We start from the raw sequence: 23428 nt of genomic DNA, 5'->3' as shown, positions 1-23428 counted from the left end.
CTCGAGTCCTTCCTCAAAACCACGTCTGCCTGCATGTCACCATGTTTCCTGCCATACAATAATGAACTAAACCTCTAAGAATATAAGCCAGCACAACTAAATGTTTTCCACTGTAAGATTTGCAATGATCATGGTGCTTCACAGCAACAAAACCCTAACATAATAGTAGCAGGAGGTTTTATGCATACTATTGGGGGGGGGGGTCAACAATCTTATACACACATACCCTTTCTGTGAACTTTTATCATCTTCAATAATGACAGGCATGACCAGAATATTCTCACTGGTGCAATAGTGCTATGAAAATTATGAGCAGCCAATGACATTCCCAGCAGTTTTAGTGTCCCAAAAGGTGTGATTAGCTAGGTCACTCACCTGAGAGGAAACCCCAAAACTAAGTTCTTATCTTTAGATCCATAAATTAGTGTCAACTACCATCAAAGTTTGTTGTGTGCCCTGCCCTCCAGTAGATGGACGGGAATAAATACAGAGACTCACAATTCATCAACCTGTAGAACATAAGAGACTGTGGTGTGTTCAACTCTAAATGCAATACCCATATTAGACTTTCTCCTCAGCAGGGCTCAGAAATCATGATGAAAGAGGGGACAGAAACACTTTAAGAGCCGGGGACATGTATAACAAAACAGTATCTGTCAGACAGAGCTGTGCAACGCGTGCGCGTGTGTGCGCGCACACACACACACACGCGCGCGCGCACACACACACGCTGTGAGAACTGAATGAATAATATAAGCTACTTATGCTTCACTGGTTAGAACTACAACCATGTGCACAGAGGTAACACTGAATGGACTCAATGGGTTTGTTTTTCAAAGTAAAATAAAACCTAATGAAGTCGGGAAGGGAAAATGGTGGGGAGAAACATGGGAGGAATTGCAGGTGGAAAAGATGAAAGGCAGATATAACAAATTATATGCATAAATGAAACTGTCATTATTAATTCAATTTCATAGGATTTGTTGTTTATTTCAAAACATACTTAAAACTTTGAAAAATAATACTAGAGACATACTTACAACATGGAAATTGCATTTTTCTTTCACATTTTGTATTTTTCAATTGTTTAAGAACATGATCTATTTTAGCAGTTGAAAACATAATTACAGTTTAAGTAACTGACACGTTCTTTGTCAACAGGGCCGTAAGTCAAATGATCAAGCAGCAAGGCAACAGACCATAAAGCCCAGCTGATTAACCTATCTTTCCAGTACAATGTGGCACAAGCAATATTAAGTTGTATGTGCCCAAGCACTCAATTCTGTCACTAGTCTCAGTCTGTTCTGTATGTTTCAGAACACCACAGAAATAAGTACTGGATGTACACTAATGCAAACTCAGGCTTCCATAGGAGCCCTTACCAAATCTAATCCTATCCTCTTCTTCTCTACTTTATGCAGTTATAAGTAATAACAAACAAGGTAGATTAATATCTCCCAGCTCTAACACCCAATTTATCAGGAAAAAATATAGTAAGAACAGTTGTTAAAATCTCATTTACTAGAATGTGTGCCTGAAGAGTCACAGGGAGCTATAATTTCAAAGGAAAAGATCACAGACTCAGAAAGTGATTATTGTAATGAAAAAGACATTGCCAGATCTTCAGAGAGTGCAAACACAGGCAAAGTCAATTAAAACTGATGCCATTCAGGGTCTTTCTTCTAAAGCAGTGAGTGCTAATATTAATAAGTAAAGCTCCTATGATACATATTACACTGAGTATTAAGCATTACTTTAAACACTATACGAAAGTTAAACTCCAAATGTCTACCATGTAGATGCAAAGTCACTTGGTGTAAGTTATGCCAAGCATTAAAAATTCAAGGGGTCCAATTTCAGGCTATGCTCTCAGTCACTACTTAAAACTACCATTTTAATGGAAATAAATAGATTGTTCTTCAAAACCGTATACACAGACAATACACAGAATAAAAAGAATTTACTATTATACATATATAACAAAAAATTAAACCTGGAAAATAAAATAAAGGGAGGAAAAGGAATGAGACAGCCTTACAGGGTTTTCAGTATAAAAGATTAGATAGTGTAAGTTAATGACAAAAATAACACAAATAGACATAACAATTAGACGTCAATGGTAACCCATGCTCAATAAATCAACACAATGAAGCAAGATTCTTCAGCTATCAAACATCTAAATGGACTGTTTGCTGCTAGCTGCTAGAAAACCTAGGCACAATGTTTCAGAACACTACAGAAATAAGTACTGGATGTACACTAATGCAAACTCAGGCTTCCATAGAAGCTCTTACCAAATCTAATCCTATCCGCTTCTTTTCTACTCCATTATACTTATTTTTGACCTTTTATTTGTGTAATGTGTGCATGTGTATGCATGCACACATGCATTGTATGTGTACCACATGCGTGCAGGTATCCAGGAAAACACTGGGTCTCTGGAACTAGTTACAGGTGGCTCCATGAGCCACCAGATACAGGCGATAGAAACTGAACCCACGATCTATGCAAACCAGCAAGTGTTCTTAACAGCTGAACCATGGCTTTGGTCACTCTAGTTCATCTTAAAGAAGGAGTTAGAATAAGTTTTTCGAAGGAAGGAAGGAAGGAAAGAAGGAAGGACTTTCTCAAATAAGATGTTGTGACATAATCATTTACTACTATATACAGCCCTAATTTTAATACAATGAGGTCCCACTACAATGTAGTTTGAATGTACTCTTAAAATTAAAAAAAAAAAATTCTACTCAAACATATAAAGGGAAAAAAAAAAAAAAGCAAGTTTCCATTGCCAAATATATAATCAACTGCCAACCTAGAAGCAATGGGTAGGTTCAACCTGTGCATCCTATAAGAGATTTCCTAAACATAAACATGTAAGACGGTGAACTCTCTTTTAAAATTACTTAGGGAGCTGGGATGAATCAGGCAGTTGACACCATGGCGTCTTCTCATCCAGTGGTGATTCTTCCATCATTCTGCATCCGTGTGCACTAGAGCCACCGCAGGGGCTTTGCAGTAGTTACACACAACTCAACTGCAGGGATGTATTTTAATTTACCAAACACTGTGTCGCTAAAAACCATTTGAATCTGGCTTTTTGTTACTGTTACTCTATTGTCATGGCTTGAGATAGGGTATCATGTAGTACTAAGTGGCCTAAGTGAAGAACTCACTTAGAATCACCAGGAACTCTTAGTCTTCCCAATGCTAAGATAACAAGCATGTACTACCCTAATGTTGATTTCTTTTTCACTTTAATTTTGTGAGACAAGCTCTCTCTAAGGTGAACAGACTCAAACACACAGACATCCTGTTTCTGCTTCCAGAGTGCTGGGATTAAAGGTGTGCACCAAAATACCTAGCTGATCCTCTTATCATTGCCTCAACAACATAGTAGTTGTCTATATTTCTCATTTTACATGTATGAGACTGTCCTCAAATTTAAGTTCTAGATCAAAAATTTTGCACATTTTAATAAATTCAAACCACTCCCCACTTACATTATACTATAACCAGTTTTTCTTCCTTATTTGTTTGATCCATTATTCCAACAGAATAGATGGACTCAGTGTCTTTTGTGCTACACATAATTTCTTCTAGTGAATTTCCCTCTGAAATTTCCCATCTCAATATCACCTGTAGCACTTTCCATTACCAAGCCACACATTCTTATAATTTCTTCAGTTTTCTGCCACTCTCCAAACTATTTCTGTCAAAATTCTTTACTATTACAACCATAAAGATGATTATTCTAATAATATAATCTATCAGTTTATTTTTCTCTTTGCTAAAGATCTCTCATTCTTCCAAGTTCCATCCCATAAAACCATTGGTACTTTCAGTTCTAATAATGCTACTTTTGCCCCTCCCTCCTATAACTCTAACTTTGTCATATGTAGTACTTCTAGACAACTATCTCCTCTTTTAAAAGTGACTGTACGTTTCCAACAACCCTTCAGGGCATTCATTTGCTGTTAGTTTACTAATGCACTTTCTTCATTACCTACCACTATTACATGGACCACAGTTTACCTCCCTTATATACCACTGTATTTGATTTCTGATTTTTCACTCCACACTTGACCTGGCTGAGAGAAACCATGTACCGTATGTTAGTGAAGAAGCAAAACAGCAATAACCAACCAACCGTGGAACCATGACTACTATCCACTGTCCTCAAATTAGGCACTATTACAACCCACCTTCGTAAGACATTACCCTCACCTACTTACTCCCTGACAGAGAACAAAACCCCATGAATTGTTCATTCTTGTCAAATCTTGTTCCTACACAATCACTCCTAGTAGATTTCACTGCTCTTTAATTTACTAAAGATTCTGTGTGCCTTTTCAGTTGAGCATTTCTTTTTATATTTCCCTCATTACTAAGAATTTACAGTGAGAAATGGATTCTCAACACTTTCTGCTGTGCATGATATAATACACATATTTCATTATAGTAGCTTGACTTCCATTTCGACCATAAGCTGCCTAAACTTTCAAGATTTTCTGGTGATAGGGTTTTTTGGTTTTCTGAGTTTGTTTAATTCACCATGACCCAAGACTATTGTCTCTGGTCTTTACTCTCCATAATTTTAAAGTTTACCTAGATATGGAACACTTTCTATTTTCCATGGGTAGGTTTATAAAAGAATGTGTATTCTTTGTCAATGTTTGTATATGTGTTCTAGCTTTACCAATTACGCTATTTAGGCCTTCAATAAGTTTTAATTTTGTTGAACTTTGGCACTAGTAACTGATCTGATTCAGTGTTTCGAACAGTTATTTATTTTCTCTTAAAGTGAACAAAAATATTTATAGCTAAAACCCAATTCTATTACTTACTTTTCTAATGCTATGATTAACAATAACAACAACAACAACAACAACAAAAACCCCAAAACAAACCACCAAACAAACAAAAAACAAAACCACAGTCAGGGCAGCTTAGAGATGGAAGGGTGTATCCACCATACAGTTGCAGAAGAGTCAGAGTCGGGTCACGGTGGGAAAGCACGGCAGCACACAGCATGGTGCTGTGGGTAGAAGCAGACGCTCATTTCATTCTTAGCTTTACACAGGAAGCAGAAGAGAATGAACTGGGAATGGAACAAAGCTTTGAAGCCTCAAAGCCCGCCTCCTGTGACATCTTTCCTCTAGCAAGGCTATATCTCCTCGGTCTCCTCAAACAGTGCCACCAAATGGGGACTGATCAAGCATTTAACCATCCAAGAATATGGGGGACATCACATTCAAACCACCACACTTAACTATGGATGTGTGTGTAGGCAACATGGGAAATTGAAATCTCATGTTTTCTGCGTTGAAATAGATTTTATTTTCAGCTTTCAGTTTGTAAGTTTTAAAAAGCCACCAAACCACAGATTTATGTTTTGATGTTCTATGAAAATATTTTACTTTTGAAAGGTTTCATCTATTTATAATTATCAATCACACTTGCTTTCTTTTATAGCTGTCATTTTATGATACAAACCGTTTACTACATTTTTTAAACAAAATCTTTGAGCACCTCATTTCTTTCATTATTCTCGTAAGTGAGCATTACAACATTTCTAGTAACCAAAAAAATTCTTTATGACGTAATGTATCAAGTTTTATTCTGAGCATGGAACAGTTAGTTTTATCGCCAAACCTTCATCTTTGGCATTGACTGATCAACTACTCCCCTGTACTTTATACCATCATATGCATTTACAGTGCTTTCAACCTTGTGCCAGTGAAACGCTATTTGTGCACAGGACAAGCTTGACACTTAAAGACAAACTACTCAGCGTTTCCAATACAGAGCATTTGGAACCTATTCACTATAAATAAGTGGAAAGGTCTAATTACATTATTATTTTACCTAACATAAAAGTCCGGGTTATATTTGCTGAGTAAATGACCTATTGGTTTAAATATTTAAAAAATTCAGTTTTATTTTATTCCATTGTAAAATGTGACAAATAACACACCTTACATGCTAGAACTTAAAGCTAACTTCCAACCTCTCAGGACATGATGCCACTCCTTATCAGACCCCAGATATGACTTTTAGTGACTTCAGCTATTGGGATTCAAATGCTTATAAATCTAAGAGTATGACAGACATAAGACAGCAAGAGCACACGCGCTCTGGCAGGGTCTACTTTGCCCACTGGTTCTAGAAAGAACAGCACAGGCTGCCGAAGGCTCTGGAGCTCTAGAGCCTAATTTACCAAAACAGAAAATGCCTTTGAGTCTAAAGGAGCTTTCCTTGGAGTCTTGGGTCTCGGCTGTTTTGACCAGAAACAAACTCACTGTGCTTTAATCTTGAAGCAAACTTTACTTTTCCCAGAGGCCTCTGCCTACTTTGGAGGAACTAAATTTTTACAATTTTGAAAAGCATTCACTGTTAGGTCATGTGTTTTACCTCTTTAAAGTGCATTTCCACAACGTTCAAGTATTTAAGTATTATAAACATAAGAAAATATTTTTTATTTTATATGGCAATAAGCCATGTGATCATATATATTGAAATAAAGTCACTAAGTTGCTATTAAGTATGCTGGAATAGGGGAAGTAATAAGTATTCATTTATTTCAGGAGTGTTGCTATTCAGATAAAATTTTATTTATGAGGTCCTGGGTATGTAGCTTAGTTAGCACAATGCTTTCCTAGCATGCAAGATTTCATGGGTTCATCCAGCAATGCACAAAAATGGCGAACACATTGCTGTAATCCTAGCACTCAAAATGGAGGCATGAGAAGTTAAAAGGTCATGTTGGCCACTCAGCAAGTTAAAGGGTAGCCTAGATATAATTTATCTCAAAACAATAAAAAGCTCTATGAACTTATTATGGAAACTAAAATGGGAATTTCATATAAATCTCACACCACAAAATAAGTACTCACCTTGTTTTTCAGATTTTAAATGTAGAAACTGTTCTTGTTTGCAGGCTATCTAAAATCAGGCAAAAGGTTGAACTGTCTAGCACGTGTTTGCTGATCTGACTTAATGAACATACTCATTACATAGGAGAGGTACTAAATTGAGACTACATTTTAAAAGTCCCCCATATATTTTTATCTGATTATTTTACCAGTTCACTCACTTTCCCTTTAATTCCATAAATCCACAAAAATCTTTTGTTCAAACAATTACCTTCTACTACACTTACTCTGCCATTCCCTCTGGCTATCAACAAATACGTGGCCTTACAGACAGCGATGCAATACTACTAAGAAAGAAATCAAGTGTGGTAAAATGTCCTTTTCCTTGGGGCAATTAAAACTCAAGCTGCATGCTCAAACCCTCAAAGACTGATGCACTAATATACAATTCAGATTCAGCAAAACTTATATGAAACATAAACTATACTTTTTAAATCGGTGGTTCTCAACCTGTAAGTCAAACAACTATTTTGTGGAGGGAAGGGGGTTGTCTAAGACCACCAAGACCCACAGGTATTTATGTTATGATTGGTAACAGTAGCAAAATTAAAGATATGAAGTAAAAATGAAAATAAATTTTGGTTGGGAGTCACCACAACATGAGAAACTGTAAAGAATTGTAGCATTAGGAATGTAGAGAACCAATGGGTAAAATCAATTCAACAGGAAATGTACTTCTTCTATACATAGCAAAATGAGATAGCTATGAAGTGCTTAGTTTCAGTGCATGCATAAAGTCTCAATACACATGCACATTATATGCATGCACGCGTACACACATCACACACACCCAGATATGCACCAAAGAAAAACAATGAATCAATGAATCCATCACATATCTCAAATTTCCCATTGGGAGGAGCAAATAAAGCAGTAAAAAACCCAAAAACCAGAAAAGTAAACTTGTCAGCTACATCCCATTACAAAATTAATGGGAAGGAATTTAAACGACAATAGCTTACTCTAAAACTTATATACCAATGCAAGAAAAAGTTTTAAATGAAAAACCAACGTAACTTTGAAACTTAAGACACAGGGTGGGGATGAAGCTAAACTAAGTGGCAGAGTAACTGACTGCCAAGTGCCGTGTCTTAGATTCTATCTACATACAGCAACAGAGGAAAAAAAAAGTGACAGAGACATGTAAGACTTCTCGTATCTGATTTCATGGTTCGCTACCTATCTAAATCACAGTAATGAAGGCAGAGCTTACTGGCCTACAAGAGCAGAGTCATGGACCCCATAAAGTCTCCAGGTCAATAATGGTGTGTGGTACCTACTGATTATATACACTACTTAGATCATTGTTTTCTTAGCTTTCCTAAGTACACTGTACGACACTGATCCAAGACAGAACGTCTTTCTCAGAACAGATTATTAAGGATAGTATGACCAGGCTTATGTAACAAAAGAGTTAAGAAGATGTCTAAGAAACAGTAAATGCTCAAAAGTATGAGTTAAGCCAATTTAACTTAAAACTTTTATTTATTTTATTTTGGTGGTGCTAAAGATACAACTCATGGCCTCAGCACACAGTGTGTCTTACAGTAGCATAAGAACAGTCCCCTCTTAAGGACCCAGATGTGGAGATCAATGTCCATTACAAAATGTCCATGTTTTATATATTAAAGAATTATGTTGTGGAATGTAGAAAGCAGCCCACAATCCCCTAAGTAACCACTCTGAAAATGGACTTAACAAAGGGTTTTTATAAGCCCAGTAGCAGATCGTCAATCACCGTTACAAAGGCTGTATTTATTCTGAAAAGACAGAATACTATTAACAGTTCCTTAGCAACTTAGTGCTTATGAGACAAATGCGAGAATAATTTCAATATCATTTTATCTCACGTAAGAGTAACTGAATTTATTTCTAATTAGGCTAGACAATAAGAAACAAAATTGTCTTAAAAAAAAATCAATGATGTGAAAAGTTCTCATCCAAAGTTCTCATTCATCCCCATTTCAGATTAGAAGTTACACTCCATATGCATTTATAAAACTCTTTCATATGTACAATGGAATAGGTATAAATAAATATTTTATTTCTCTATGTTTTTAGTCAGAGATAGCAAAATTAAAATGTTTTCCCTTTAAACTTCTTATGTACCGATATGCCAGTATTCAACAACAATGTTTACAATACTGTAAACTTTCCTAAGAAATTACTTTCTGACTTCGTGGGGATTTTTTGATTATTTTGTTTATTTATTTTTTCTAGTTTTAACCATCTAACTCTAGATCCAGGCTGACCTGAGCTCAAAGTAGACAAGGAGAGCTTTCCTACCCAGGAAAACACAAAAGGCACAGTGGGAAGGAAGTTAACAATAACAGAAGAGCTCTCCTTTAAACAGTACTTCCTGCAGTCACACATTCACTTAGCAAGTATTTGCTGTTCAATATACCTACCATGTGCCAGACTGGAAAGAGAGCAGGAAATCAGACAGATAAGAACCCTTCCTGATAAAAGTTTTCAGCCTAAACAGTTTTAATACACTGCTTTGGAACACTGGCCCTTGGAAAGATTCTTAGATTTCCTGAAGATATATTGTCTCAGTTAGGGCTTTATTACTACAAAGGCACACAATGACAAAGGCAACTCTTATAAGGTTTAGTCCATTATCATCATGGCAGGAAGCACGACAACATGCAGGAAGACATGGTACTAGAGAAGGAGCTGAGAAGTTTACATCTGGATCTGAAGGCAGCCAGGAGTGAACTCTCTTCTGCAGGTAACCAGGAGGAGCTCTCTTTCACACTGTGTGAAGCTTGAACATAGGGCCTCCACGCCCACCTGCACAGTGATGAACTTCCTCCAACAAGGCTACTACTACTCCCAACAAAGTCACATCTCCTAACAGTGTCACTTCTCATGGGGCCAAGCATATTCAGACCATCACATTCCACTTCCTGACCCCCATAGGCTTATTCAAGGGGGCCTTATCAAGCCATAGCGTAATGCAAAATATACTTCGTCCAATTTCAAAAGGCCCCATAGTCTATAGCAGTCTTAACAATGTTAAAAAGTCCAAAGTTGGGGCTGGAGAGATGGCTCAGCGGTTAAGAGCACCTGACTGCTCTTTCAGAGGTCATGAGTTCAATTCCCAGCAACCACATGGTGGCTCACAACCATCTGTAAAAAGATCCGATGCCCTCTTCTGGTGTATCTGAAGACAGCTACAGTGTACTTATATATAATAAATAAATAAATAAATCTTTAAAAAAAAAAAAGTCCAAAGTTTCTTCTAAGAGTCATCCAGTCACTTGTGTTTATTTCCTATAAAAGCAAAATCAAAAAGCAGACCACATAGCTCAAACATCACAGGATATACACTATCATTCCAAAACGTCATTTCGAGAAAATAATAGACCAAAAACAAGACCAAAAAACAAGGTGAGCAAACTCCAAACTCTACATCTCATGTCTGATGTCCTTTCAGCTTTGTTGACTACAACACAACTCTCTCTCCTGGGCTGGTTTCCCTCTGTTAGCAGCTTTCCTTGGCAGGTATCCCATGGCACTGGCATCTTGACATCTTGAGTATCTAGGGCAATTTTAGCATTACAGCTTCTTGTCCTAATGTCTGTGATTCACATATGATCTAGGCTTCTCCAAAGGGATTGGGTCACCTTTCCAGCTCTGCCCTCTGTAGCACTCTGATTGACTCCACTCCACTGCTGCTGCTACTCTTGGTAATCATCTTACAGTATTGGCATTTCCAATTTGATGTAGTTTTCTATTGCAACAGAGCTTCACCAATAGACTCTCTTAGGCTCCCTTCATAGTGCCAAGTCTCAACTTCTTTGCATGATCCCTTCAGTCCTGGGCTGTCAACTACAACTAAGGCTGCACCTTCACCAATGGCCTTCCCTGGCCTCCCAGAGTGCCAAGCCTCAGCTGTTCCGATTCATGACCCATTCATACCTTCAAAATCAGTACCACCTAGATGACTCTTCCACATCACCAAGTCCAGCTGCAGCATAAGATATTACCCTGGCTAGCTCTGGAAGACAGCTTCTTCATGCATTCAGAAAACACTTCCAGGTTTAGCTTCAGTAATGCTGATCTCTTCTTAATCACCACCAATTTCTTATCTTGAGCTAACTAGCATCTATTATCCCACTAACTCTTCTATTCTTGACTCTCAAGCCAGAGCCACATGGCTGAAGCTGCTGAGTTCTGCTGCTTCATGGAGTTGGAATATGTCCTCACCCCTACCACCACCTGGTTTTATTATATCATCACCAGCTTTCTGTTTTCCAACTCCTTCACTGCCTAAGCTTGGCTGTCCTAGAACTTGCTCTGTAAACTGACCTTGAACTCAGAGATCTACATGCCTCTGTATGAGTGATGGGATCAAAGGTGTGTACAACCTAAGCTTTTCTATACCCAGATGGTCCAGGTACAGAAAGTATAGAAGCTCTGTTCCAGGCTGACCTTGAACTCAAGTAATCTGCTTGACTCTGACATTAGGATTAAAGGCATGTAACCACCTAAGATTCTCATGGATTTTTTTCATGACTATGCCTCTAGAGCCAATCACAGGTGTTCCTCCATTTCTGTATTATTGTTCCTTCCAGATTAAAAGTCCAAATGAAAACAATAACCAGGTCAAAATAAAGCCTAGCTTGATATAATTTTCCCTTGTTCAATTGCAAACAGATGAACAATAAGTTTAGCTGGAATCTTGCCCTGAAGTCACCACTCCCTTAATTCCATGTAATATCCTTGAATATGGGATTTAGCTCCATTTTTCTTTGTAGTGCTGCTTTAATCTTATATTGAAACATATATTTTGTATTTTTCCTTTCTAACCTTGCTACGCTTGATCAAAATATTCTTCATGGAAGTATACCAGAGGACAAAGTCTATGCTGGACTTTTTTTTTGAGACTTTCTTTGTCAATGACATTAATTCAAATCTCGTTACCTTAAAAGGCAGACTCTTTGGATAAGGACAAACAGCAGTCATATTCATCATTAAAATATCACAAGTCTCTAAGCCACATACTAAAATTCATCTCCTCTGAAATCTTGGGCCAGGCCCACCATGATCCAATCAGCCCCAGGACCAGTGTGTGTCTTCAATGCTTCTATTAGTAGAGCCCATTAAGTCCCACTTAAAAGTATTCCACTGCTTTACAAAGTCCCCAAAGCCTACATTTCTCCGAACAAAAACATGGTCAGACTTAATCCCAATACCTATTGAACTGAACCTCTGAAACTGCAAACAAGTGCCTATTAAATGTTTGCCTTTATAAGAGTTGCCTTGGAAAGTGTCTTTTCATAGCAATAAAATCCTAACCAAGACATCTACTAAGTAAAATTTAAAGCTCACAGCATTTTTCAATAAACAGTACATTACAATTCTGCTCTGGATGAACACTGGTGGCTTAAAAAACAATCTTTATAAATATTTCCATAAAACAGTTTAATTCCAGTAGTTTTAGTGACTGCTTAGACATCACACAGTATAAACATTAAATTAAAACTCTAAAACATTCACTATGAATGCCAGTTAGAGAAGACAACAGGAGCATAAAGGACCTAAAGAGCAGGGCTGGAGAGATGGCTCAGTGGTTAAGAGCACTGACTGCTCTTCCAGAGATCTTGAGTTCAATTCCCAGCAACCACATGGTGGCTCACAACCATCTGTAGTGGGATCAGATGCCCTCTTCTGCTGTGTCTCAAGACAGTTACAGTGTACTCATATACATTAAATAAGTAAATCTTTTAGAGAGAGAGAGAGAGAGAGAGAGAGAGAGAGAGAGAGAGAGAGAGAGAGAATGAACTACTTTGTATTTTTACTGGAGTCTCATTTGAAACTTTAGTCCCTAAGTCCCGATGTGAGCAACAAAGCACTGCAGAGGTGTGACAGGCCTGGGGCTCAAATCTAAGTTCCATCTATACTACAACGTGTAGATCCTGGCCAAGTCACTCTTTCCTTACTTCCTCTCCTATAAAATAGGATCACCATGGTATCTTAAAGTAAAGGGGTGAGTTAGAAAGTGCAACTGAAACAGTCACAATTATCCTTTAAAAAAAATAGTGTAGACCGGATAAACAGTTCTCTGCACCCAAATCCCGTGGGAGGGAGAGCTAAACCTTCAGAGAGGCAGACAAGCCTGGGAAACCAGAAGAGACTGCTCCCTGCACACACATCTCGGACGCCAGAGGAAAAAGCCAAAGACCATCTGGAACCCTGGTGCACTGAAGCTCCCGGAAGGGGCGGCACAGGTCTTCCTGGTTGCTGCCCCTGCAGAGAGCCCCTGGGCAGCACCCCACGAGCAAACCTGAGCCTCAGGACCAGAGGTAAGACCAAATTTTCTGCTGCAAGAAAGCTGCCTGGTGAACTCAAGACACAGGCCCACAGGAACAGCTGAAGACCTGTAGAGAGGAAAAACTACACGCCCGAAAGCAGAACACTCTGTCCCCATAACTGACTGAAAGAGAGGAAAACAGGTCTACAGCACTCCTGACACACAGGCTTATAGGACACTCTAGCCACTGTCAGAAATAGCAGAACAAAGTAACACTAGAGATAATCTGATGGCGAGAGGCAAGCGCAGGAACCCAAGCAACAGAAACCAAGACTACATGCCATCATCGGAGCCCAATTCTCCCACCAAAACAAACATGGAATATCCAAACACACCAGAAAAGCAAGATCTAGTTTCAAAATCATATTTGATCATGATGCTGGAGGACTTCAAGAAAGACATGAACACACTTAGGGAAGCACAGGAAAACATGAATAAACAAGTAAAAGCCTACAGAGAGGAATCGCAAAAATCCCTGAAAGAATTCCAGGAAAACACAATCAAACAGTTGAAGGAATTAAAAATGGAAATAGAAGCAATCAAGAAAGAACACATGGAAACAAACCTGGATATAGAAAACCAAAAGAAGAGACAAGGAGCTGTAGATACAAGCTTCACCAACAGAATACAAGAGATGGAAGAGAGAATCTCAGGAGCAGAAGATTCCATAGAAATCATTGACTCAACTGTCAAAGATAATGTAAAGCGGAAAAAGCTACTGGTCCAAAACATACAGGAAATCCAGGACTCAATGAGAAGATCAAACCTAAGGATAATAGGTATAGAAGAGAGTGAAGACTCCCAGCTCAAAGGACCAGTAAATATCTTCAACAAAATCATAGAAGAAAACTTCCCTAACCTAAAAAAAGAGATACCCATAGACATACAAGAAGCCTACAGAACTCCAAATAGATTGGACCAGAAAAGAAACACCTCCCGTCACATAATTGTCAAAACACCAAACGCACAAATTAAAGAAAGAATATTAAAAGCAGTAAGGGAAAAAGGTCAAGTAACATATAAAGGGAGACCTATCAGAATCACACCAGACTTCTCGCCAGAAACTATGAAGGCCAGAAGATCCTGGACTGATGTTATACAGACCCTAAGAGAACACAAATGCCAGCCCAGGTTACTGTATCCAGCAAAACTCTCAATTAACATTGATGGAGAAACCAAGATATTCCATGACAAAACCAAATTTACACAATATCTTTCTACAAATCCAGCACTACAAAGGATAGTAAATGGTAAAGCCCAACATAAGGAGGCAAGCTATACCCTAGAAGAAGCAAGAAACTAATCGTCTTGGCAACAAAACAAAGAGAATGAAAGCACACAAACATAACCTCACATCCAAATATGAATATAACGGGAAGCAATAATCACTATTCCTTAATATCTCTCAATATCAATGGCCTCAACTCCCCAATAAAAAGACATAGATTAACAAACTGGATACGCAACGAGGACCCTGCATTCTGCTGCCTACAGGAAACACACCTCAGAGACAAAGACAGACACTACCTCAGAGTGAAAGGCTGGAAAACAACTTTCCAAGCAAATGGTCAGAAGAAGCAAGCTGGAGTAGCCATTCTAATATCAAATAAAATCAATTTCCAACTAAAAGTCATCAAAAAAGATAAGGAAGGACACTTCATATTCATCAAAGGAAAAATCAACCAAGATGAACTCTCAATCCTAAATATCTATGCCCCAAATACAAGGGCACCTACATACGTAACAGAAACCTTACTAAAGCTCAAAACACACATTGCACCTCACACAATAATAGTGGGAGATTTCAACACCCCACTCTCATCAATGGACAGATCATGGAAACAGAAATTAAACAGTGATGTCGACAGACTAAGAGAAGTCATGAGCCAAATGGACTTAACGGATATTTATAGAACATTCTATCCTAAAGCAAAAGGATATACCTTCTTCTCAGCTCCTCATGGTACTTTCTCCAAAATTGACCATATAATTGGTCAAAAAACGGGCCTCAACAGGTACAGAAAGATAGAAATAATCCCATGCGTGCTATCGGACCACCACGGCCTAAAACTGGTCTTCAATAACAATAAGGGAAGAATGCCCACATATACGTGGAAATTGAACATTGCTCTACTCAATGATAACCTGGTCAAGGAAGAAATAAAGAAAGAAATTAAAAACTTTTTAGAATTTAATGAAAATGAAGATACAACATACTCAAACTTATGGGACACAATGAAAGCTGTGCTAAGAGGAAAACTCATAGCGCTGAGTGCCTGCAGAAAGAAACAGGAAAGAGCATATGTCAGCAGCTTGACAGCACACCTAAAAGCTCTAGGACAAAAAGAAGCAAATACACCCAGGAGGAGTAGAAGGCAGGAAATAATCAAACTCAGAGCTGAAATCAACCAAGTAGAAACAAAAAGGACCATAGAAAGAATCAACAGAACCAAAAGTTGGTTCTTTGAGAAAATCAACAAGATAGATAAACCCTTAGCCAGACTAACGAGAGGACACAGAGAGTGCGTCCAAATTAACAAAATCAGAAATGAAAAGGGAGACATAACTACAGATTCAGAGGAAATTCAAAAAATCATCAGATCTTACTATAAAAACCTATATTCAACAAAATTTGAAAATCTTCAGGAAATGGACAATTTCCTAGACAGATACCAGGTATCGAAGTTAAATCAGGAACAGATAAACCAGTTAAACAACCCCATAACTCCTAAGGAAATAGAAGCAGTCATTAAAGGTCTCCCAACCAAAAAGAGCCCAGGTCCAGACAGGTTTAGTGCAGAATTCTATCAAACCTTCATAGAAGACCTCATACCAATATTATCCAAACTATTCCACAAAATTGAAACAGATGGAGCCCTACCGAATTCCTTCTACGAAGCCACAATTACTCTTATACCTAAACCACACAAAGACACAACAAAGAAAGAGAACTTCAGACCAATTTCCCTTATGAATATCGACGCAAAAATACTCAATAAAATTCTGGCAAACCGAATTCAAGAGCACATCAAAACAATCATCCACCATGATCAAGTAGGCTTCATCCCAGGCATGCAGGGATGGTTTAATATACGGAAAACCATCAACGTGATCCATTATATAAACAAACTGAAAGAACAGAACCACATGATCATTTCATTAGATGCTGAGAAAGCATTTGACAAAATTCAACACCCCTTCATGATAAAAGTCCTGGAAAGAATAGGAATTCAAGGCCCATACCTAAACATAGTAAAAGCCATATACAGCAAACCAGTTGCTAACATTAAACTAAATGGAGAGAAACTTGAAGCAATCCCACTAAAATCAGGGACTAGACAAGGCTGCCCACTCTCTCCCTACTTATTCAATATAGTTCTTGAAGTTCTAGCCAGAGCAATCAGACAACAAAAGGAGATCAAAGGGATACAGATCGGAAAAGAAGAGGTCAAAATATCACTATTTGCAGATGACATGATAGTATATTTAAGTGATCCCAAAAGTTCCACCAGAGAACTACTAAAGCTGATAAACAACTTCAGCAAAGTGGCTGGGTATAAAATTAACTCAAATAAATCAGTTGCCTTCCTCTATACAAAAGAGAAACAAGCCGAGAAAGAAATTAGGGAAACGACACCCTTCATAATAGACCCAAATAATATAAAGTACCTCGGTGTGACTTTAACCAAGCAAGTAAAAGATCTGTACAATAAGAACTTCAAGACACTGAGGAAAGAAATTGAAGAAGACCTCAGAAGATGGAAAGATCTCCCATGCTCATGGATTGGCAGGATTAATATAGTAAAAATGGCCATTTTACCAAAAGCAATCTACAGATTCAATGCAATCCCCATCAAAATACCAATCCAATTCTTCAAAGAGTTAGACAGAACAATTTGCAAATTCATCTGGAATAACAAAAAACCCAGGATAGCTAAAGCTATCCTCAACAATAAAAGGATTTCAGGGGGAATCACTATCCCTGAACTCAAGCAGTATTACAGAGCAATAGTGATAAAAACTGCATGGTGTTGGTACAGAGACAGACAGATAGACCAATGGAATAGAATTGAAGACCCAGAAATGAACCCACACACCTATGGTCACTTGATTTTTGACAAAGGAGCCAAAACCATCCAATGAAAAAAAGATAGCATTTTCAGCAAGTGGTGCTGGTTCAACTGGAGGGCAACATGTAGAAGAATGCAGATCGATCCATGCTTATCACCCTGTACAAAGCTTAAGTCCAAGTGGATCAAGGACCTCCACATCAAACCAGACACACTCAAACTAATAGAAGAAAAACTAGGGAAGCATCTGGAACACATGGGCACTGGAAAAAATTTCCTGAACAAAACACCAATGGCTTATGCTCTAAGATCAAGAATCGACAAACGGGATCTCATAAAACTGCAAAGCTTCTGTAAGGCAAAGGACACTGTGGTTAGGACAAAACGGCAACCAACAGATTGGGAAAAGATCTTTACCAATCCTACAACAGATAGAGGCCTTATATCCAAAATATACAAAGAACTCAAGAAGTTAGACCGCAGGGAAACAAATAACCCTATTAAAAAATGGGGTTCAGAGCTAAACAAAGAATTCACAGCTGAGGAATGCCGAATGGCTGAGAAACACCTAAAGAAATGTTCAACATCTTTAGTCATAAGGGAAATGCAAATCAAAACAACCCTGAGATTTCACCTCACACCAGTGCGATTGGCTAAGATCAAAAACTCAGGTGACAGCAGATGCTGGCGAGGATGTGGAGAAAGAGGAACACTCCTCCATTGTTGGTGGGATTGCAGACTGGTAAAACCATTCTGGAAATCAGTCTGGAGGTTCCTCAGAAAATTGGACATTGTACTGCCTGAGGATCCAGCTATACCTCTCTTGGGCATATACCCAAAAGATGCCTCAACATATAAAAGAGACACGTGCTCCAGTATGTTCATCGCAGCCTTATTTATAATAGCCAGAAAATGGAAAGAACCCAGATGCCCTTCAACAGAGGAATGGATACAGAAAATGTGGTACATCTACACAATGGAATATTACTCAGCTATCAAAAACAATGAGTTTATGAAATTCGTAGGCAAATGGTTGGAACTGGAAAATATCATCCTGAGTGAGCTAACCCAATCACAGAAAGACATACATGGTATGCACTCATTGATAAGTGGGTATTAGCCCAAATGCTTGAATTACCCTAGATCCCTAGAACAAACGAAACTCAAGACGGATGATCAAAATGTGAATGCTTCACTCCTTCTTTAAATGAGGAAAAAGAATACCCTTGGCAGGGAAGGGAGAGGCAAAGATTAAAACAGAGACTGAAGGAACACCCATTCAGAGCCTGCCCCACATGTGGCCCATACATATACAGCCACCCAATTAGACAAGATGGATGAAGCAAAGAAGTGCAGACCGACAGGAGCCGGATGTAGATCGCTCCTGAGAGACACAGCCCGAATACAGCAAATATAGAGGCGAACGCCAGCAGCAAACCACTGAACTGAGAATAGGTCCCCTATTGAAGGAATCAGAGAAAGAACTGGAAGAGCTTGAAGGGGCTCGAGACCCCAAAAGTACAACAATGCCAAGCAACCAGAGCTTCCAGGGACTAAGCCTCTACCTAAAGACTATACATGGACTGACCCTGGACTCTGACCCCATAGGTAGCAATGAATATCCTAGTAAGAGCACCAGTGGAAGGGGAAGCCCTGGGTCCTGCTAAGACTGAACCCCCAGTGAACTAGTCTATGGGGGGAGGGCGGCAATGGGGGGAGGGTTGGGAGGGGAACACCCATAAGGAACGGGAGGGCGGAGGGGGATGTTTGCCCGGAAACCGGGAAAGGGAATAACACTCGAAATGTATATAAGAAATACTCAAGTTAATAAAAAAAAAAAAAAAAAGAAAATAAAAAAAATAAATAAAAAAAAAGATTTGCGTAAATGCCACATAATACTAATAAAGAGGGCACGTTGAATTGCTCAGAAAAAAAAATAGTGTAGTATTTAATTAGTTGTAGTAATTAAAACCAGCAAGTGACTAATTTACTAGTAACTGGTTTTATATCAATGAATCACATAAACATAACCATTTAACCTCTCATGAGTTCACAAAAGCTGCATACAGTATATTTTTAACTTGAGTAAACTAGAAACCAAATACTAAAACCAATTAAATACCTGATATAAAGTAGTTAACAGTTCTGAGTATTAAGTTATGGTAGCCGTTTTCAACCTATGGCTTATAATTCTTTGGGGGCCGAATGACCCTTTTATAGAGGTCACCTAAGACCATCAAAAAACTCAGACATTTACTTTAAGATTCATAACAACAGCTAAATTACAGATATGAAGTAGCAAAATAATAATAATAATTATTATTTTATTTATCATGCTGAGGTGACCACAGCATGAGGAACTGTATTAAAGGGTCACGATTTAGGAAGGCTGACAACCACTGTACTTATATAGGGATGAGGAATTCAAACCAGAAGTTCATGAAGCAAGTAGCAGTACTGTATGTTGAGTTAGTTTAAAGGATGTAATTTCAAGCCAATCCTCTCTGGTGGCACAGAAAACAACGTATAGAATGTGGTGTAACTTCTATATTTATGGGAAAAGTAGGAAATATTTTCCATAATTTGTTGTTATGAACTTAAGATCATATAATTATTAGGAGAATGAATCGGGACAAGCCATCAAGTTCTACCCTTGTCAACTATGTTACAAGTAGAGATTGCGAAAACAAATGCTGCCACCTTGTGGACTAATGGATCTGGTATTAAATCTACACAAGCACAGGAAAAAGGGAGATTTATTTGGTTAGTCTAATTTCTAATTTCAGTGCAATAAAGTAATCAACATTACACAGATCTTAAGTAATTTAAGTGGTAATGATAATTTGTTCCATTGTTTTTGTGGTTTTTAACCCTCTCTCATTAGAAGTCAAAGCTTAGAATGAATTACCAATATCCTTCAAAGTACTAAAAGAAGTCACCAAAATTATGAAAGTTTCAAAGCTCCTTTTTTTTTTCTTGCTACCTACTAGTCTTGATATTTTCTGTTGGTATAACGAACTTAAAAATTTGGAAATATTTCACTAAGAAATGTTAATTCAATATAATTGGGAGAAAACAAAAAAGGCTAAGCATACCAATTGAGTGCATCTATTTGATTTGTAAAATTTTAGTTTAAAATATTTATATGTAACTCATTTCAATTTTAATGTCTACTGAAATTAGGCTAAATGTAATACAGCCTGGTGGTTTTAGAAAGTACATTATTTTAAGAAATGGAAAATTGTATATAGTGGTAAATTTGTGTCTTTGTAAGCACAGGCACATGTGTGCCCATGAACATATCTGCATGATAAATTCAGAGGACAACTTTGGATGCAATTCCTCAAGTACCTCTCTTTTGAGACAGGTTCTCTTACAGGCCTACAACTTGCCAACAAGGCAGTAAGCTCCAAGATCTGCCTTAATAGCACCAGCATAACAACCAAGCACTACTATGCCTGGCCTTTATTTCACATGCATCCTGGGTATTAAACTTGGTTTCTCCTTTAAAGGCAAGCAATCATTAGGTGTTTTTATACCCCTGGCTCCAGAATACATTTCAAAAATACACTCTGTCAGTCTCTGCTTTGTATATTTTTATTTAGACTACCTATAGCTATATCTCAAATTAATAGCTTTTATTACTGTATACTAATTGTACAAACTATACAGTATGCTTTGATCATATTCTTATATTCCATGGAAAATATTACTGGAGAATCAAACATTAATATTCAGAGGAAATATACCAGTGTATACAGACTTGCAAGACTGAAGGACGTAAAGAACACCTTCCATCCTAAGACACCAAATACACCATCCAAAGAGAAACTGCAACCTTCTGTCAGACGGACACTACCGAGCACTCCAATCTGCTAGCTCCTGGTCACTGGAAAGCAATGCAGCTTGCAAATCCCAAGTCTCAAGGACATGTTACAGTCTTCTCAAATTTAGTAAGTTTCTTTCTACCTTAATAAAAGAACCCAGTAAGAACAATGCCAAACACTTACCTAGAAACTATGCTGGAACCATTATACAGATCACTAGCATAAGACAATGTGGCCAACGGTCTTACAGAGTTATATCGAGTAAATTTGGACAAGCATTCTTGAAATTCATCTAACTGGCTTGCAGTTCTACTGTCATCTGTATCAGAAAAAAATGAAATTAAATAAATAAATGATACTATAAAGGAAGCAAAGAACAATATCCTCATATTAAAAGATTATTTTTAAATAAAAAGCATTTTTGGAGATTTTAAAAAGAGCAGTATGCTCAAATTAATTAGATGATCTTTTAGCTTTAATAAGAATGGTCTAGGAATTCATGGAAACATCTTTCTATTCCAATAAAACATTAAGGCAATCTCCTCTAGTTTTAGCGCTGATTTCAGTGGAAAATAAAACAATGAGAAAGCTTCTAATGAACATAAATCATTAAAAAAAATCATATTTCAACCATCAACACTGACAGTAACTACTGGAGGAAGAGCTACATGTGCTTAGATATTTGTTAGTTTAACAAAATTTATTTATAGGGATGTATATTTATTCCACAGTTATGATCAAAGCAAAATTATATAACATATTGGGTAAAAAATTGAATTATTTTAATTCTTTTCCTCAGCCATAGGTACAAAACTGTAATGTATAGATTAGTGATTCTCAAAGACAACAGTAGTGACATCACACAAGATCCCTTTGAGTTAACTATTTAAAGTTAAACCATCTGAGACTTAGGTAACATTAATGTGTCAAGTAGCTGTCAACTTATCTATTCTTTAATACAGAGGTATTCTTGCAGTAAAACACAAACAAAATACTCAGTTTTCCAAGGCAGTTGGAAATCTGCAGTTTAAACTTTTCCCCAAAGAACTGAAATCACAAAACAAAACAAAGCAAAGCAAATAGAAACTACAACACACAATTATTTACATTAGCACTGTAAAGGATTAAAATTTAAAATTATTTCAACTTAATCTTACCTTTTTCTCATCCATGTGCATATTGCATTTTCAACATAAACTTTTTGTGATTCCACTTAAACATATTATCTCAAGAAATGAGAGGCATAATGAAACTAAAATACCAAAAGTACTAGTGGACACAAACCATTTTTTAAATATCTAAGAACTTACTTGGTTTGATAAAATTTATCTACTAATGATAATAAAGTTATTTGAAGAAATTAAATTCTGTCAGTTACTTCATAAATGCTACCGATTTAGGCAGTCAAAATCCATCTAGTAACCAGAATTAAAGGAGTCCAAGTAAGTAGTGTTTTTATTCTAAAAACAGTACAAGAATGACCTAACCAGCATGCAGTATCAGAACTGAGAGAAGATCCTATTCCACAGAACTTACACTGAGAAAGTTCAATAGAATACAAATAAAATGTGGGTTACAGGAGCAGGCAGCCACCAAAACCAACTACTACGGTGCTATGGACATGATAATTGCATATCTTCATTGTAACCCTATTACTACGAACTATTTAATATAGTAAGTAAATGCTGGCATGACAAGTTCGTTACTCGTTCAGAAAAAAATTGAATGTTGAACAGTGTCTTCAGGTCCTAAGAACATAATCACTGATATTTAAGACTGCTGAAGATCATTTGTTTCTAGTTTAAATGTACTCCTAGCTATCACTCAAGCTGACTGATATAAATACATAATATTTTATGAGAAAAAAATGGCTGGAGATGGCTCAGATATTAAAAGCACTTGCTACAAATGACCTGGGTTTGGTTCCCAGAAACCACATGGTGGTTTGCAACCATCTATAATTGCAGTTACAGAGGATCTGGCATTCTCTTCTGACCTCCACTGGCACCAGGCATACATGTGGTACAGATATACATGCACCAAAACATTCACATATGTAAAACAAAACAAATAAATCTACAAAAAAGGTAGTTATTTCAGCATCTCAATGTATCCCAGCTGTTTTTATATCTGGTTATTTATTAAGAAGGCATGACTTTTGTCGGTTCAGCTGTATCATGATCCACGTCCATACATGGTTGTTGGCATACCACCTCATCTTAATTACAGGTTAGAGAAGTATTCCCAACACTTCTTCTTTTTCTTAATGATTTTTAA

The 23428-nt window shown here is 37.5% G+C and overlaps 1 protein-coding gene across 6 annotated transcripts in view; it reads right to left on the bottom strand.

Annotated features, from left to right (window-relative positions):
• The window catches only part of Cop1 (COP1, E3 ubiquitin ligase), a 141226-nt gene that overhangs the window by 49727 nt on the left and 68071 nt on the right, over positions 1-23428 (bottom strand). For all 6 annotated transcript variants that reach the window (XM_063272480.1, XM_063272482.1, XM_063272481.1 and 3 more), the window contains one exon: positions 21335-21470. In XM_063272480.1, the coding sequence (XP_063128550.1) occupies positions 21335-21470 (136 nt within the window). The remainder of the gene's footprint in view (positions 1-21334; positions 21471-23428) is intronic.

Source organism: Rattus norvegicus, chromosome 13 (assembly GCF_036323735.1).
Source record: "Rattus norvegicus strain BN/NHsdMcwi chromosome 13, GRCr8, whole genome shotgun sequence".
In the NCBI taxonomy this organism is placed as follows: Eukaryota; Metazoa; Chordata; class Mammalia; order Rodentia; family Muridae; genus Rattus; species Rattus norvegicus.
Note: the sequence above shows the minus strand (reverse complement) of the source record. Positions and strands in the feature narration are given on the sequence as shown.